This window comes from Carassius carassius, unplaced genomic scaffold (assembly GCF_963082965.1).
Source record: "Carassius carassius unplaced genomic scaffold, fCarCar2.1 SCAFFOLD_73, whole genome shotgun sequence".
Taxonomy (NCBI): domain Eukaryota; kingdom Metazoa; phylum Chordata; class Actinopteri; order Cypriniformes; family Cyprinidae; genus Carassius; species Carassius carassius.
The window spans coordinates 294,971-310,148 of record NW_026774986.1 but is presented as its reverse complement, the minus strand read 5'-3'; the positions used below and the strand labels follow the sequence as shown (position 1 = coordinate 310,148).

General features: G+C 37.7%; 1 protein-coding gene across 1 annotated transcript; it reads left to right on the top strand.

The window, feature by feature from the left end:
• Nucleotides 1-11,413: 11,413 nt before the first annotated feature.
• Nucleotides 11,414-14,037, top strand: LOC132133924 (piggyBac transposable element-derived protein 4-like). Its single transcript, XM_059546837.1, has 3 exons — nucleotides 11,414-11,603; nucleotides 12,065-12,145; nucleotides 12,315-14,037. The coding sequence occupies exons 1-3, from the start codon at nucleotides 11,461-11,463 to the stop codon at nucleotides 13,888-13,890; spliced, it is 1,800 nt and encodes a 599-aa protein (XP_059402820.1). The 5' UTR covers nucleotides 11,414-11,460; the 3' UTR covers nucleotides 13,891-14,037.
• The last annotated feature ends 1,141 nt before the right edge of the window (nucleotides 14,038-15,178 follow it).

The following is a 15,178-nucleotide window of genomic DNA, read 5'->3' as shown; positions in this document are numbered from 1 at the left end:
CTTGGCTTTGTTGTACTTTTCGCTGACCATTATTTTAAGCACCTTCCGGGATGGGAGGATATAGCTTGGATCAAGCTTGTTCACAAATGCCCTGAATCCCTCATCGTCCACGATGGTGAAGGGCTGCAGATCCTTCACCACCATGTTTATAAGAGCCTCATCCAATTCCCTCTGTCTGACTTTTAAAAGAGAAGACAAAACATACTTTCAGACAAATACATTGGAAAAATACAGCTTCAATTAGTGCACATCTATTAAAAGTATAGCCTACTGGTTCATTATTTGGAAACCTTCCAGTGTTTATAATCAGTGCTTTATATAACTTATAAACTTTATAAACAGTGTCCCAAAAGGTTGTAATTATATTTCAATTATAATTATATCCCAAACAATGCATACCTTGCTTAGATGGCCCAGCAGTGTCAGTAGCAGGCCCAGGTACAGGGGGAATGCCATCCTCTGCACCCTGCAAAATGGCAGGATGAGTGCTCCTCAAATGGCGCATCATGGATGATGTATTGTTGCAGTAGGCTAGCTGCCGAACACAATACACACATCTCACTTTATTTGGGGTTTCTAAATGGAAATGCTCCCACACCACAGATGTACGGCATCTCTTCTGGGGAGCTTCCATTTTATCTATCTATCCAAATCTATCTATCTATATATGAATCGATCTATGTATCTAGATATGTATCTATCTATAATATATGTATTTATATATGTATCTATAATCTATCTATATATGTATCTATCTCACAAAACTCCTCTCACAAAAACCCACGAGGTCAAAATGCGTTTATTTCACTTTTATACAGATGTGCGATTGTGTGGTCTGTTCCCGACCGTTCCAATCAAACGCTGATTCGGCGGACCACACCTGATGAAACAATTAGTGAAACACTTTGAGGCTTCGTTTGGTCATAGTCACGTGACATGGGTGTTTCGAATCACGCTTCGGATCAATGTTTCGACACATCTGCGCTTCGGGATCTCGCAAAGCTTCGGAACGACTGTTTCGCTTCAGCCATCCTTAGAAGTCAGCTTCAATACTCTCGACGGAGTTTGTAGGCCGCCCCCCGTACAACTCAAAATCAACCACAGTTATACCCTGACAGAGGATACTAATTGTGTCAATACATAAGTCAACAAAATTCTGATTGGTTCCAAAACCTAGATAAACTCTCCAAAGACGTAAATCTGACACGCTGGACACTGGCAGTTGATCGTTTGTCCTGGGACTGTCTGAGCTTCTCCCTGTACAAACACACATACACAGAGAACTTATCTAAAATCCAAGGCTTTCTAGCACTGGCGAGTGTCTTATTACGGTTGGATACACACACATAATATGTGGACCAGTGGCGAGGCCAAAAATATTAAAATGAGTGGACCTTGGTGGAATAGGGTGGACCTCAAAGACTACTAGTGATGCGCGGGTCGCCTCATTACCCGTGGGCCTCGGGGGGAGGGGTAAAGAAATTGGCCCTTTATTTGCGGGGTAGGTTTGTGAGGGTCAGTAGAAACAAAACAAATAAAAAAATTCCATGTACAGTATGTTGCGTGCAATTCCCTATATATAGCCTATATTAAATATTTAGAATATATATTCTATGGCGTTATTTTACTGACAAATGTCAAGAGTGCATTATTGTAGCACGAAAGCACAGTAATACAATGTGCGGCCTATATATGTGGTGTACTTAGATTGATATAGCCTATATACTGTATATATATATATATATATATATATAAAATATAATATAATATACATATATATATATATATATACATACATACACAAACACACACACACACACACACGCATACATACATTTAAGATAGAACTATTTAGATATTTGGTCAGATGCACTATTCCCTAAACTTAAGAACTGGAGACCAAATATAACTATATAAATTATTAATATAATTTTTTTTATATTTGCCATAATATTATATTCTATGGGTTTAATGCATTTACAGATAATTGAATTACATGTAACTATCACATAACTGTATATGCACTGTTTTAGAGAACAGTGCCATTAAATGTAAAGCTAATATTAAGTGTATTTTCATTAAAAAAAATTAAAAAACAATCTGACCTGAAACCAACACTGGATAAATAAATTAAACTCCCAAGAAATGTCCAAACAGCGATGCTATTAGAGCATTTATTGTAATATAAATCTATCTATCTATCTATCTATCTATCTATCTATCTATCGGCTATAAGTACACAATATATATAGGCCTATATGACCACATTAATTTTAAGAATAATATGCTTTCTTGTTTGTTTAGATAAATTGTTCAGAAGGGTTTGACCAAACTGTTAAACTAAGTTATTTACAAATAATCCAAACACCTGATTACTTTCTAATACAATTAAATTGTAAAGAATTTACAGATCCATATTTGAAATCTGATTTGTTGATAAATTTTGACAATATTTAATTCAGGTTTGAAAATAATTAATAGCTATCTACAGCGCATGAACCCAGAGAGATTTGAGCGTGCACAGGACACAGTTGAGCGAGAGGAGAGACAAGTTTTAAGTGAGCGCGCTGTTTTCGGACGAGAGCAGGTCTGAGCGCGCATCCGGTTTTGTGCAAGATCAAGAAAATCTGCGCGAGAACGGAGAGATTTGTGCTCACACATTGTATTAATGTGCTTTGGCGCTACAATTATGCGCTCTCTCCATATTTGTCAGTAAAATAATGCCATGTATTTTCATATTTCATTAGGTTCTTTGATAAGGTTAAAATACAAAGACAAAGTAACAAGACATCAGTGTTCAGTAATTGTGTTAATTTTAAACTGGATTTCTGACAGGTGTTATACTTTTCGAGAGCGATCAGATGTTGCTTAACGTTTGGTGCCGCTCACAAGCCTGCGTGATGTGTCTAGTCTAGGTACCCATCTTCACTCAAACATAGGGTGCTTCTCAATTCTTATTTGTGCATCCTCGCTTCCTTTCCTCGTGTCCTAGCTCCACCTCTTCAGGTTGCGAGGGAAGGAGCAAGGAAAAGACGTGAGGATGGAGGACTTGAATCAAGTGAAATGATTTATCCTCGCTCCCTTCAGCCTTACTTCAAAGTGTCATCAGCTGTGATTAATGGGATCTGCTCTTATGTTGTTAAAGTTTGTTAATTAAGACATTCATAATAAATATTAATAAAGCAAGATGCCCTGTTTGAAATATATGACATGCATGGGTTATTTGGAGTGAAAAGGTCAAATATAAATAAAAATTATTACAACAGATGTGAGGGGGGGTGGGTTATATGTGCGTCACGTTAAATCGATAAAAGGCTTCCGCATAGGATACACCTGTGTATCCTCGCTCATCGCTCCTCATGAAACCTCCTTTATGATGCAATTGTTAGCCTATTTTTACAAAAACTGTTTCTACGGGGCCATAATGTAACATAGAAGGTAATGGAGCCCTTTATACATTGTCGTGTATCTTTAGAAATAAATAATGGACAAATGGAGTCTTTAAAAACCTCAGATGTAAAGTTATTCGCTGTCAAAGTGACACCAAAATGAATGGGAGTCAATGGGATGCTAACGCAAGTGAAGTTCTGCTACAAGATGGCGGCACGCGGCCGACTTCAACTTCCGGTCGACTTCCTTCCCACCTGGAGATGACGAGGGATATTGAGAAGCACCCATAGTGTCATTAAAATGACGACACATCTTGCAGTACACAGCATCGTCTTTTATGCTGTACCAGAGACAATTTGGCTGTACTCTAGAAATGGGAACTTTGTGTAGCTACCACTTAGAAGCAAAATGTCTAGACTTGCCGTGTATTGTTGTGCGCGGAAACTCGCGTAAATGGAGCTGAGCAGGTGGTTCATCACGTGTGGATAAATCAGTAGCTTTTCTCAACGGTTAGCCCGGGTTGATGTCGACGTCTCGGGTTCTGTTCTTGTTTTTTTATTTTTTTTTTATATTTAAAGATATCCGATTCGACATGCTCGTCTCGTGTCATGCGTGTTAAAAGTTTATTTCTCTAGTAGACGTAAACTCATCTTCCCATCCCCCCAACAATACGCGATGTTGCTGTTGCAGTAGGGAAATTATATGAAAAAGTTTTCACTCTACAGTGTTTATCTTTTTATGAAACTTATTGTACGTGTTTAAGTGATTAGTATAGTCATATGTGCAATTTTTTTTTTTTTTTTTTTTTGTCTGTTCTGATTGGGTGGGCCAGTGCCACCCTGGCCCTTATGTAGCCTCGCCCTGATCCAAATGTTTCCATATTCTCAATGTATCTGAATGTTAAACTTGTCACGGTTGGTAAACCGTGATCTCTGGGTGTTTACACTTTGTGGTAAAGTCTGTGTGTTTCGCGTCTGCACTGATTAGTTTGTGGGCATCTCCGTTAATTGTCATCAGCAGCAGCGGTCACTCATTACTCATCCCCTATATATTGGCTTGTCTCACGTCTTGTGTTTGTGAGATCATTGTTTAATGTCGTTTACCCTGTTTGTCGGCTTCAGTGTTGTCTGCGTTGAATGTCTGTGTTTTCCCAGAACCTCATCCACTCTACGCACTTCCACTCAGCTACAAACACTTACCTTCGGCTCTATTCCCTGCAGTTCCTGTGCCATCCTCTCCTGCTGCCTTCTCACCGCATCATCCGGATTCCTCATCTCCTCACCACCATCTTGGATTGCCGTCTTCCCAGCATCATTGTCCCTTCGTGTCTGTTTGTTTGTTTATTTTCATTAAAAACTGTTAACTCTCATTTGTTTCCAGCCTTTCCTTCACCCCACCGTCACAAAACTATAATATATATATATTTTTTTTTTTAAATGTAAACTAGACAGAAAATATCATCCTCTTCACATGAGCAAAAACGTCCTTGGCTTAACAGCAGAGTGGACCGGTATACTACGGTCTATTTAAACTGACCAGTGTAACCTTTTATATGTTTGGTTGACTGTACTTTATTTTAATAATGAACAGACTGCGAAGCACGTTTGAAATTAGAATGTACTTTAGATGTTCTGTGTCATTTATACCAAACACAAATGTTGCTGGTTGCTAGTGTGTTTGCAGTACTACAATTATTATTATTTATATATATATATATATATATATATATATATATATATATATATATATATATATATTTTATATTTTTCTGTTTAATGTATTTTATTTAAATGTATATTTAAGTTTACATTTATGTTACAACAAGCTTGAAAAACTCTGCTTGATAAATGCTCTAAAACTTTTATGTAAATTTATGTCAGTGCCGTTGCTCCCTACACGCAGAGTACGCAGTCTGCGTAGGGCACCAACTCCCAGAGGGGGCACTATGGAGGGATTATTTGGTCAGAATATAAACAAAGTCTAAAACTAAAAGTCTTAAACCAAAACTAAAAATCTAAATTTGAAACTTAAAGTCCAAGTAGAAAATTAATTTGGTATTTAGGATTGGGTATTTGGTATTTAGGATTGGGCATTTTCTATTTAGGGTTGGGCATTTGGTCATTTAGCCATTAAGGATTGGGCATTTGGGGATTTAAGATTGGGAATTTGGTATTTAGGATTGGGCATTTAATCATTTAGCCATTTAGGATTGAAGATTGGGGATTGATGAGTGTATGCAAATTAGGAGGCGTGGCCCAAATACTGGAGGCTGGGTTTGAAATGGCTGGTGTGCAGAGGCACCTTATGGACAGCAGAGGGAGCTCCCAGTGCTAAGGAGCACACTGTAATGAAAGTAATGTAATTGTAATGTAATTCTGTTTCTGTTTTGAAACAGAGCGAGTGAGTGGCTTGAGCGAGGACTGTGTGATAACTTCAACTTAATGACAGCTTTGTGACATTTGTGGCCTGAAAGGAGTGAAAGGAGTGCTATCGGTCTGACGACTAGAAAGCAGCAGACAGTGCAGCAGGTAAGATGCTAACGTTAGCTACTAGTTATATAAGCTGATATTGCTAACATGCTTTAGTAGGGTATTATTATATTGGGACATGCTGTTTTGTTTTTTAAACTGTGGTTAACCCCTTCTTTGTGGTTAACAAAGAATGGTGTGAAAAGGGAAAAACATCCTGTGGGGGCGAAAATGCCTTGTTGATGCTAGAGGTCAGAGGAGAATGGGCGTGTTGTGGCTTCACAAATGCTTTGCTGAATACTTCGTTTGTAATGAGTGGTTATTTCAGTCAAAGTTGCTCTTCTATCAGCTTGAATCAGTCGGCCCATTCTCCTCTGACATCTAACATCAACAAGGCATTTTCGCCCACAGGACTGCCGCATACTGGATGTTTTTCCCTTTTCACACCATTCTTTGTAAACACTAGAAATGGTTGTGCGTTAAAATCCCAGTAACTGAGCAGATTGTGAAATACTCAGACCAGCCCGTCTGGCACCAACTCCATGCCACGCTCAAAATTGCTTAAATCACCTTTCTTTCCCATTCTGACATTCAGTTTGGAGTTCAGGAGATTGTCTTGACCAGGACCACACCCCTAAATGCATTGAAGCAACTGCCATGTGATTGGTTGATTAGATAATTGCATTAATGAGAAATTGGTGTTCCTAATAATCCTTTAGGTGAGTGTATATATACATACACACACGACATGTGACATTAAAGAGAGTAGACGCTCCTTATGCTTTTGAATCGCTCTCGCAGTACTTTAATGTCATAAACTGATCGGTCTTGCAGTGTGCAGCGCCGGTTCAAGTCGAACAAGCCTAATTTCTTTTCTCTCACAATCTTTATAAAATATATATAGGCTATATAGCAAAAAAAAACAGAAACAAGACCATCTAGTGGCAATGTGAAAGGAGTGTATCTACTAATGTCAGAGGGGTTAACCGCAGTTTAAAAAACAAAACAGCATGTCCCAATATAATAATACCCTACTAAAGCATGTTAACAATATCAGCTTATATAACTAGTAGCTAATGCTAGCATCTTACCTGCTGCACTGGCTGCTGCTTTCTCGTCGTCAGACCGATAGCCCTCCTTTCACTGGTGACTTTGTGTTTGAGGCCACAAATGTCACAAAGCTGTCATTAAGTTGAAGTTGTCACACAGTCCTCGCTCAAGCCACTCACTCGCTCTGTTTCAAAACAGAAACAGAATTACATTACAATTACATTACTTTCATTACAGTGTGCTCCTTAGCACTGGGAGCTCCCTCTGCTGTCCATAAGGTGCCTCTGCGCACCAGCCATTTCAAACCCAGCCTCCAGTATTTGGGCCACGCCTCCTAATTTGCATACACTCCTCAATCCTCAAATGCCCAATCCTCAATCCTAAATGGCTAAATGATTAAATGCCCAATCCTAAATTCTCAATCCTAAATCCTAAATCCCCAAATGCCCAATCCTAAATCCTAAATGGCTAAATGACCAAATGCCCAACCCTAAATAGAAAATGCCCAATCCTAAATACAAAATGCCCAATCCTAAATACCAAATGTCCAATCCTAAATACCAAATTAATTTCTACTTGGACTTTAAGTTTCAAATTAGATTTTTAGTTTTGGTTTAAGACTTTTAGTTTTAGACTTTTAGTTTATAATCTGACCAAATAATCCCTCCATAGGGCACCATCCCAGTTGCTCAAAAAAAAAAAAAAAAAAAAAAGCCTTCCGCCATTATCCCATCCGCGCTCGCGACCGCTCGGACCTCATGTTTGCGTGCGGCTCAATGTTCATAATTGATGGATGAACATATATGTCCGGCTAAAGGACATCAGCAATCCAGCGCAGAGAAAAGAAAACTAAAGAAAATAAAACAATAAAAAAAAAAAAAGTTGGCTTGACCGTTACTGTTATTCATATGTAAATTATGCTACTTTTTCACATGGACTCAAACGCAAATTTGAAACTAAATAGCATTTGAGGAGAAAGACTTGCAGTCATAAAACAATTGTAATGTGTTCATTTAGGTGTCAGCTACACTGCACACCTTATACATTTTTAATATATATTAAAATAAAGTATAAATAATTTTTTTTTACCCAATTACCCATGGTTTTAACAATAACACCGCAAATCATCGTTCTTGTTGCCATGGTAACTGCAAATTAACCGTGGTTTTGTTACAAAGTATTAATATACTGTAATAGTTTTTTGATGTTGTTGTTGCTATAAAAAAGAGCTAAGCCATCAATAGCCTTTAAAATGACTTAAAATGCATTATATGAAAAAAACAATGAGGCAATAATGATTGGTTAATAATAAAACTGTTAAAATGCATAATTTATGCAAATACAAAATAAACAATTTATGTACATTATTACAAATGCCTACAAAGGGAGCCAGATACCATGTAATTGCTGCTGTTACACTTACAGGAGAATCAAATCCTTGTTTAGGCTACTGACCAAACATTTAATTCAAATATTCACTTAATCTTTCATTTTTTGCCACCTTTATGCTATAGATGACACAGCCTTTATAATTTCATCAACAAAAAACATGCATATCACAACCCTTACAAAAATAAACCATGGTTTTTTCATAGTAAAACTGCTTAATTTCCTTTTGCATGATTTCTTAATGCTTGAGACTATAAAATAAATTAGAGTCATAATAAAGTTATAGCCATAGGTAAATGTCGAGAACTACAATTGTAATTTGAAAATAATACAATTTATTCATTTAGTTTTTTATTTGATTAAAGTTATTTTTTCACCCCTATAGTAGGTGTTTTTTTCATCATCATATTTGAGGAAGGGGGGCACAACAATACAATCCTGCTTAGGGCACCCATTTGGCAAGCAGCGGCCCTGATGTAAATGATCGACTTATTATCAGTGTGACATTTTAGCATACAAATGAAGGAGAAAACTTCAAGATATCGGCCCTAAAAATCGGCAAATGTCTGATAGACAGCTTTCACATGTCAGTTTTACATACATTATAAATCATAAACATCTTAAAGACATCTTATAGACATCTATTTTACATCTAAAAGGAAAAGTCCTACAGACGTATTGCAGATGAGCGAACACTGTGAAAAATACATCTTGTAGATGTAAATGCAGACGTCAAATAGACGTCTCTAAGATGTACGTGTGCTATCAGGGAAAGGTCTAGTTTTGGGTAACTTTTGATTCATGTTGACTGCTTCTTCAGCAGAAACTTAATGTGTTTGTAAATAGATGCTTACGTGCAAATGTTTAGAAAGTGATTTATGGATATTGATGCCCCATCAACAGACACAAAGCTTGTCTCTATTGGCCTATATATCTGTTAATTGACCATCATTTATGCATGCACTATAGTATGTTACCTTGGACAATCAACTATTCACACTTTTCTAAGAAAATGCCTTCACGTGCACGTCATACAAGAGGCTCTTAACGAGTTCACATTTACACTCATTTTACATATCACAGTTTAATTTAGCTTGTATACTGTCAGATACGTATATGTATATGCCAGGAAAAGTTAATTTATTTCAGTAATTCAACTCAAATTGTGAAATGTATGTATTAAATTAAAGGCACAGACTGAAGTAAAGTAAGTCGTTGGTTCTTTTAATTGTGATGATTTTGGCTCACATTTAACAAAAACGCACAATAAGTGACCGCTGGGATAACAGTGAACAGTGTATATAAATCCAATTACAGTTCTTAGTGAAAATGACAATAAAATGTTGCAATGACAAAATATTTCAATAAATTAAAAATGCAGATGTTACAAATAATGTACAATAATGATGTTGTAATACTAAGCATTAACATAAAAATGTGATGTTATATTTGACAAAAAAAGTATCCATTTTGAAATGATGTGTTGGTGAATTGTTTTATTTTACATCTCATTTCTTTCACTGTACCATTACAGTTATTTATTTATTTATTTTTGCATAATAGTAGCCCTAGTATGTAATAAACCAGTTTAAAATAGCTGGGCTAAGATACACTCTAAAACACACTTTTGGGTTGTTATTAACCCAAGGGCTGGGTAAATATAGGACAGAACCCATCTTGGGTTAATTTTATCCAGCAAATTAGGTCGTTTATTTAACCCAACATAAGAGGTTGATTTATCCCAGATAAAGTTTATTCATTTTTATTATATTACTATCTTATTAATTCACAAATTAAATAATGTTTACAGATTAACTTCAATCCTCTAAACTTTTCTAAAATAATCCACACAACCACTGGTTTGCATGTTACCTTCCTTTATTTTCCTTTAATTTTCATTTACAGCATTGTTTATATCGTTTTTAATAGGCTATACATATTGCCCATATTTAAAGTCGTTTGGCAAACAGTAAAACCAAAAATTAAACGTTAAACATAAGTAATTTACGTGTTATTAACCAGTCTCTGTTGTTCGGTTTCCACCGTTGCGTCGCGCTGGTTCTTGAGCCCGAGCTGGAGTCATGTTCGGCGGGGAACTGCTCACGCCTGAGGCCGCCCCCCTGCGTTTCACTCATACAGCCGAAATGTACTGCGATTGCCTTTATAACCTGCCCAAAAACAAACAATAAACAGCTCTGAGGGAATATTTGTATTCTGTATCTTTATGAATAAAATCGTTTACTTTATGCAAAGCATCAGGCTTTTCCATCATGCGAAAAGACCACGACACTCGTTAAAGGTGATTCATACCGCGCTCCTGTATGTTTTTCTCTGCATAAAATCGAACGATATTCAGCACAGTCATGATTTTATAGATAAAATAAAATGTATAGTGCAACATGTTTTTTTTGTTTGTTTGTTTTTTACCGACGAATGCGTCATTTCGATGGCGCTTAGAACTGCTCTTTCCAGAAGAGAAGCAAATCCCGCAATAAATAAACTCAACCGCTGGGTTACGTCTAACACAGGGTCTGAGTAATACAAAAACTACAAAACACTGAAAACCCCCAAAATTACCCATAAGGCTCAACCCAGCATTTGGGCTAAAAAAAATAACCTTGGATTTTTTTAGAGCGTATATAACAATTTGTAAGACTGCTAAAATATGTTAATTCAGTAGACACATTACCAATTGTGACAGACCATAAACAGATTTTTCATATACTTTTCAAAAAATATAATGAAAAAAAATAATAATAATTATAATTATTTCAAAGAGTTACTAATGACACATTATATGGATATTTTCATGTCTGGGAAAAATAATGAACTAAATAATGAACTTTAAAAACAGCATACTATGATTTCTTTAAGAAAGAAAACACTCCATGAGGCTTGCAAAGGGTAGAGGAATACAACATCTAGGAAAAGTTATAATACAATTATGTTTACAACAGGCAAAGCTTGATGACGGGTCTCCTCAAAACCTATTTTTCTCTCAGTTGTAATGTTTTATCTTGATCTGCACACACACACACACACACACACACAAGAACAGAGCTCTATTCATATGCTAATGATATGATGCAGTCATATGGTTAACGCCCCTCATCACTACTATAAAACTGGCAGTACAGTTCAGCTTGTTCACTTTTTAATCACGATGGCACACGAGGAAGCTCTCCAGACGACCACAGACAGCGAAGAAGAAAGTACTTTTTCCTCGGAAGAAGAGAAAGACTTTGATGATGAACTCCTGCATTTTGAGGATCACTTTGATGCTGCAGAGAACACAATTTCTAAAGAGTAAGTCATTTATTCTGACTTTGATTAGTAACTAGAGTCACATATTCCTTATTATTAGTTAGGGCATGATTGTAACACTGTTTAAGACCTATTGCCAGACTAAAATCAGTAAGTTAGCCCATGACTGAAACACATAGTCCTTTTTCTTCATTATATCTAACTGTAAACATTGCACCCATGTGAACGTTTTGTAATGTAACATTAGATAAAATCAATGTTTAGACTATATTTAACTTTTGATTCATGTTGACTGCTTCTTCAGCGGAAACAAAATGTGTTTGTAAATAGTTGCTTAGGTGCAGATGTTTTGAAAGTGCTTTATGGATATTGATGCCCCATCAACAGACACAAAGCTTGTCTCTATAGGCTTATATATCTGTTGATTGACCATCACTTATGCATGCACCATAGTAATTAATCTCAGACAATCAATGTTTATAAACAATTTCTTTATTTTCTAGGAAAACGCCTTCATGTGCACATCACACAAGGGCAACACACAAGCGTCTTTCAGCTTTCAACTCGGTTGAGAAACTTAACAAGTAAGTGGATATTTACCCGTCATTTTACCTCTTACAGTTTAATTTTGCTTGTGTAGTCTACTGTCAGATGTAGAAATGTTTACATAATGGATACACATTTGTAAATTGCTTCTCTTAATGACCCTGATGTCACCATCCTCACTTTTATTTATTTCTTTGTTTTAAACAGATGTGAGAGGGACAGTGACCAGATCCCTGCTGCAAAGAGAGCCAGGACTCTTTCATGGAAAGCAGAGACTGATGTTGACCAGGTTCCACACACTCTGAGATTCCTGCCTGCTCGGGAACCAGGACCACAGTTGTCTGCTGCTGACTCACACTCTCCCATGAGTCTTTTCAAACTGTTTTTCACAGAGAGCGCAGTGGAAAACCTGTGCCACAACACAAATGCTCAGGCTGCCAGGGCAATGGCAAAGGGCTGCAAGTACAAATGGACAGATGTCAGTGTTGATGAGCTGTATCGTTACATCGGACTGATATTCTACATGTCTGTGCTGAAGATGAGCTCCATCGCTGACTACTGGCGGCAGGACAGTCTTTTCTCTGTGCCTTTTCCTGCCACAGTTATGTCAAGGGACAGATACCGCACCATTTCCTGGAATGTACACATGAGTCACCCAGACGCAGACGAGGAAAACGACAGAAAGAGGGGCACAGACCAACATGACCGTCTGTTCAGGATCAAACCCCTCATGGACACTGTTCGTCTTGCGTGCAAAGCCTTCTATCATCCTAGAAGAAATGTAGCTGTGAAGGAGAGATTGGTGGCATGCAGAGCAAAGACAGGAATGAGACGGTGCACAAAAGTCAAGCAGACAAAGTTGGGCTTCAAGTTTTTTGACCTTTCAGACTCATCAAATGGATATATTGTGGACTTCTCCATCTACACGGGCAAGAATTGTTTTCCTGCAGACCATGGGCTTTCATATGATGCTGTGATGTCTCTCCTGGACCATAAATTTTTGGGCTCTGGGTACCATGTGTACATGGATGATTTCTACACAAGTCCAAAGCTCTTCACAGACTTGTTTGCTCTGAAGTTTGGTGCTTGTGGGGCGTACAGAGAGCAGAGGAAGGGCTTCCCGAAGACTGCAGCTAATTCACTGAGCAGTGACTCCACCATGGGATCCATCAGGTGGATTCGGGACGGGCCTCTTGTGTGTGTGAAGTGGATGGACACGCAAGTGGTGTCTGTTTGTTCCACCATACATGCTGCCTCTACAGGAGGCAATGTGAAAAGAAACATCAAAGCACAGGATACATGGAAGACAAAGTCTGTTCCATGTCCTGCACCTGTGACTGCATACAGCCAGCACATGGGGGGTGTTGACCTGTCCGATCAGCTGTTGCAATACTACGCTGCACAGCACAAAACCATGAAATGGTACAGAAAAGTCTTTCTACACTTCTTGGACATTGCCGCCAACAATGCTTTTATATTGCACAAAGAGCTGCATGGCAACATGACTCGCAAAGAGTTCATGGAGGAGCTTATTGCAGAGCTCTGTGACATGTCACAGAAAGCAGCACCAAAACAGTTTAGCACAGAGCATGTGCCAATCCCAGGAGCTGAGTTGACTTCAGACGACAGAAGAAACGCTACTGTCGGTCGCCGGATCTGTGTGCATTGCAAAGCAGTGCATGGAAAGAGGCTACAAACACCTTGGAAATGCCAGGCTTGTGACGTTCATTTGTGTCTTCAGTTGAACAGAAACTGTTTCCTGGAATGGCACAAAAGTCTGTGATTGTGTTAAAATAAATCATAATTTTTCCTGGTTATTGTTTTTTTTTGTGGAAATCATTTTCAACTTTTTTAAACAAATTAAGTTGATTTCTCAAGGATCATCAGAGTGAAGACTAGATATATGGCTGCTGAAAATATATGGCATTTAAAGTACTTCACTACATTAATGTATTAATAGATAGATAGATAGATAGATAGATAGATAGATAGATAGATAGATAGATAGATAGATAGATAGATAGATAGATAGATAGATAGATAGATAGATGGTCAGAGGATCACAAGTTCCCCCAATGCTGCGGCCAAAATTAGTGGAGGTATATCAGAAAGGACTTTCTTGGAGAACAAATTTAGTTGCCAGCTAAAACTCTATAGGTCAAAAAGAAGCCATATCTAAACATGATCCAGAAGTGCAGGCAGAAGCAATCCAGGTTGTTATCATTTCAGAAGCCTGTATCTCTGATGGCACGGGGTTGCATGAGTGCATGCAGCATGGGCAGCTTACACATCTGGAAAGGCACCATCAATGCTGAAAAGTAAATCCAAATTCTAGAACAATGTATGCTCCCATCCAGACATCCTCTCTTTCAGGGAAGACCATGCATTTACCAACATGACAATGCCAGACCACATACTGCATCAATTACAACATCATGGCTGCGTAAAAGAATGATCCGGGTACTGAAATGGCCAGCCTGCAGTCCAGATCTTTCACCCATAGAAAACATTTGGTGCATCATAAAGAGGAAGATGCGACAAAGAAGACCAAAGTTGAGCAATTAGAAGCCTGTATTAGACAAGAATGGTACAATATTCCTTTCCCTAAACTTGAGCAACTTGTCTCCTCAGTCCCCAGACGTTTGTATACTGTTATAAAAAGAAGAGGGGATGCCACACAGTGGTAAACATGGCCTTGACCCAACTTTTTTTTTTTTAGATGTGTTGATGCCATGAAATTTAACATCAACTTATTTTTACCTTAAAATTATACATTTTCTCAGTTTAAACATTTGATATGTCATCTATGTTGTATTCTGAATAAAATATTGAAGTTTGAAACTTCCACATCATTGCATTGTGTCCCAACTTTTTTGGAATTGGGTTTGTACTTTAAAATCAATCCTAAATATAACTGGAAGCCAGTGTAGAGACCCGAGGACTGGTGTGATATGCTCAGATTTTCTGGTTCAAGTCAGAATCCTGGCAGCAGCGTTCTGTAGAGCTGCAGCTCTTTTTGGGAAGGCTGGTGAGGAGACCATTACAATAGTGCACCTTGCTGGTGATAAAAG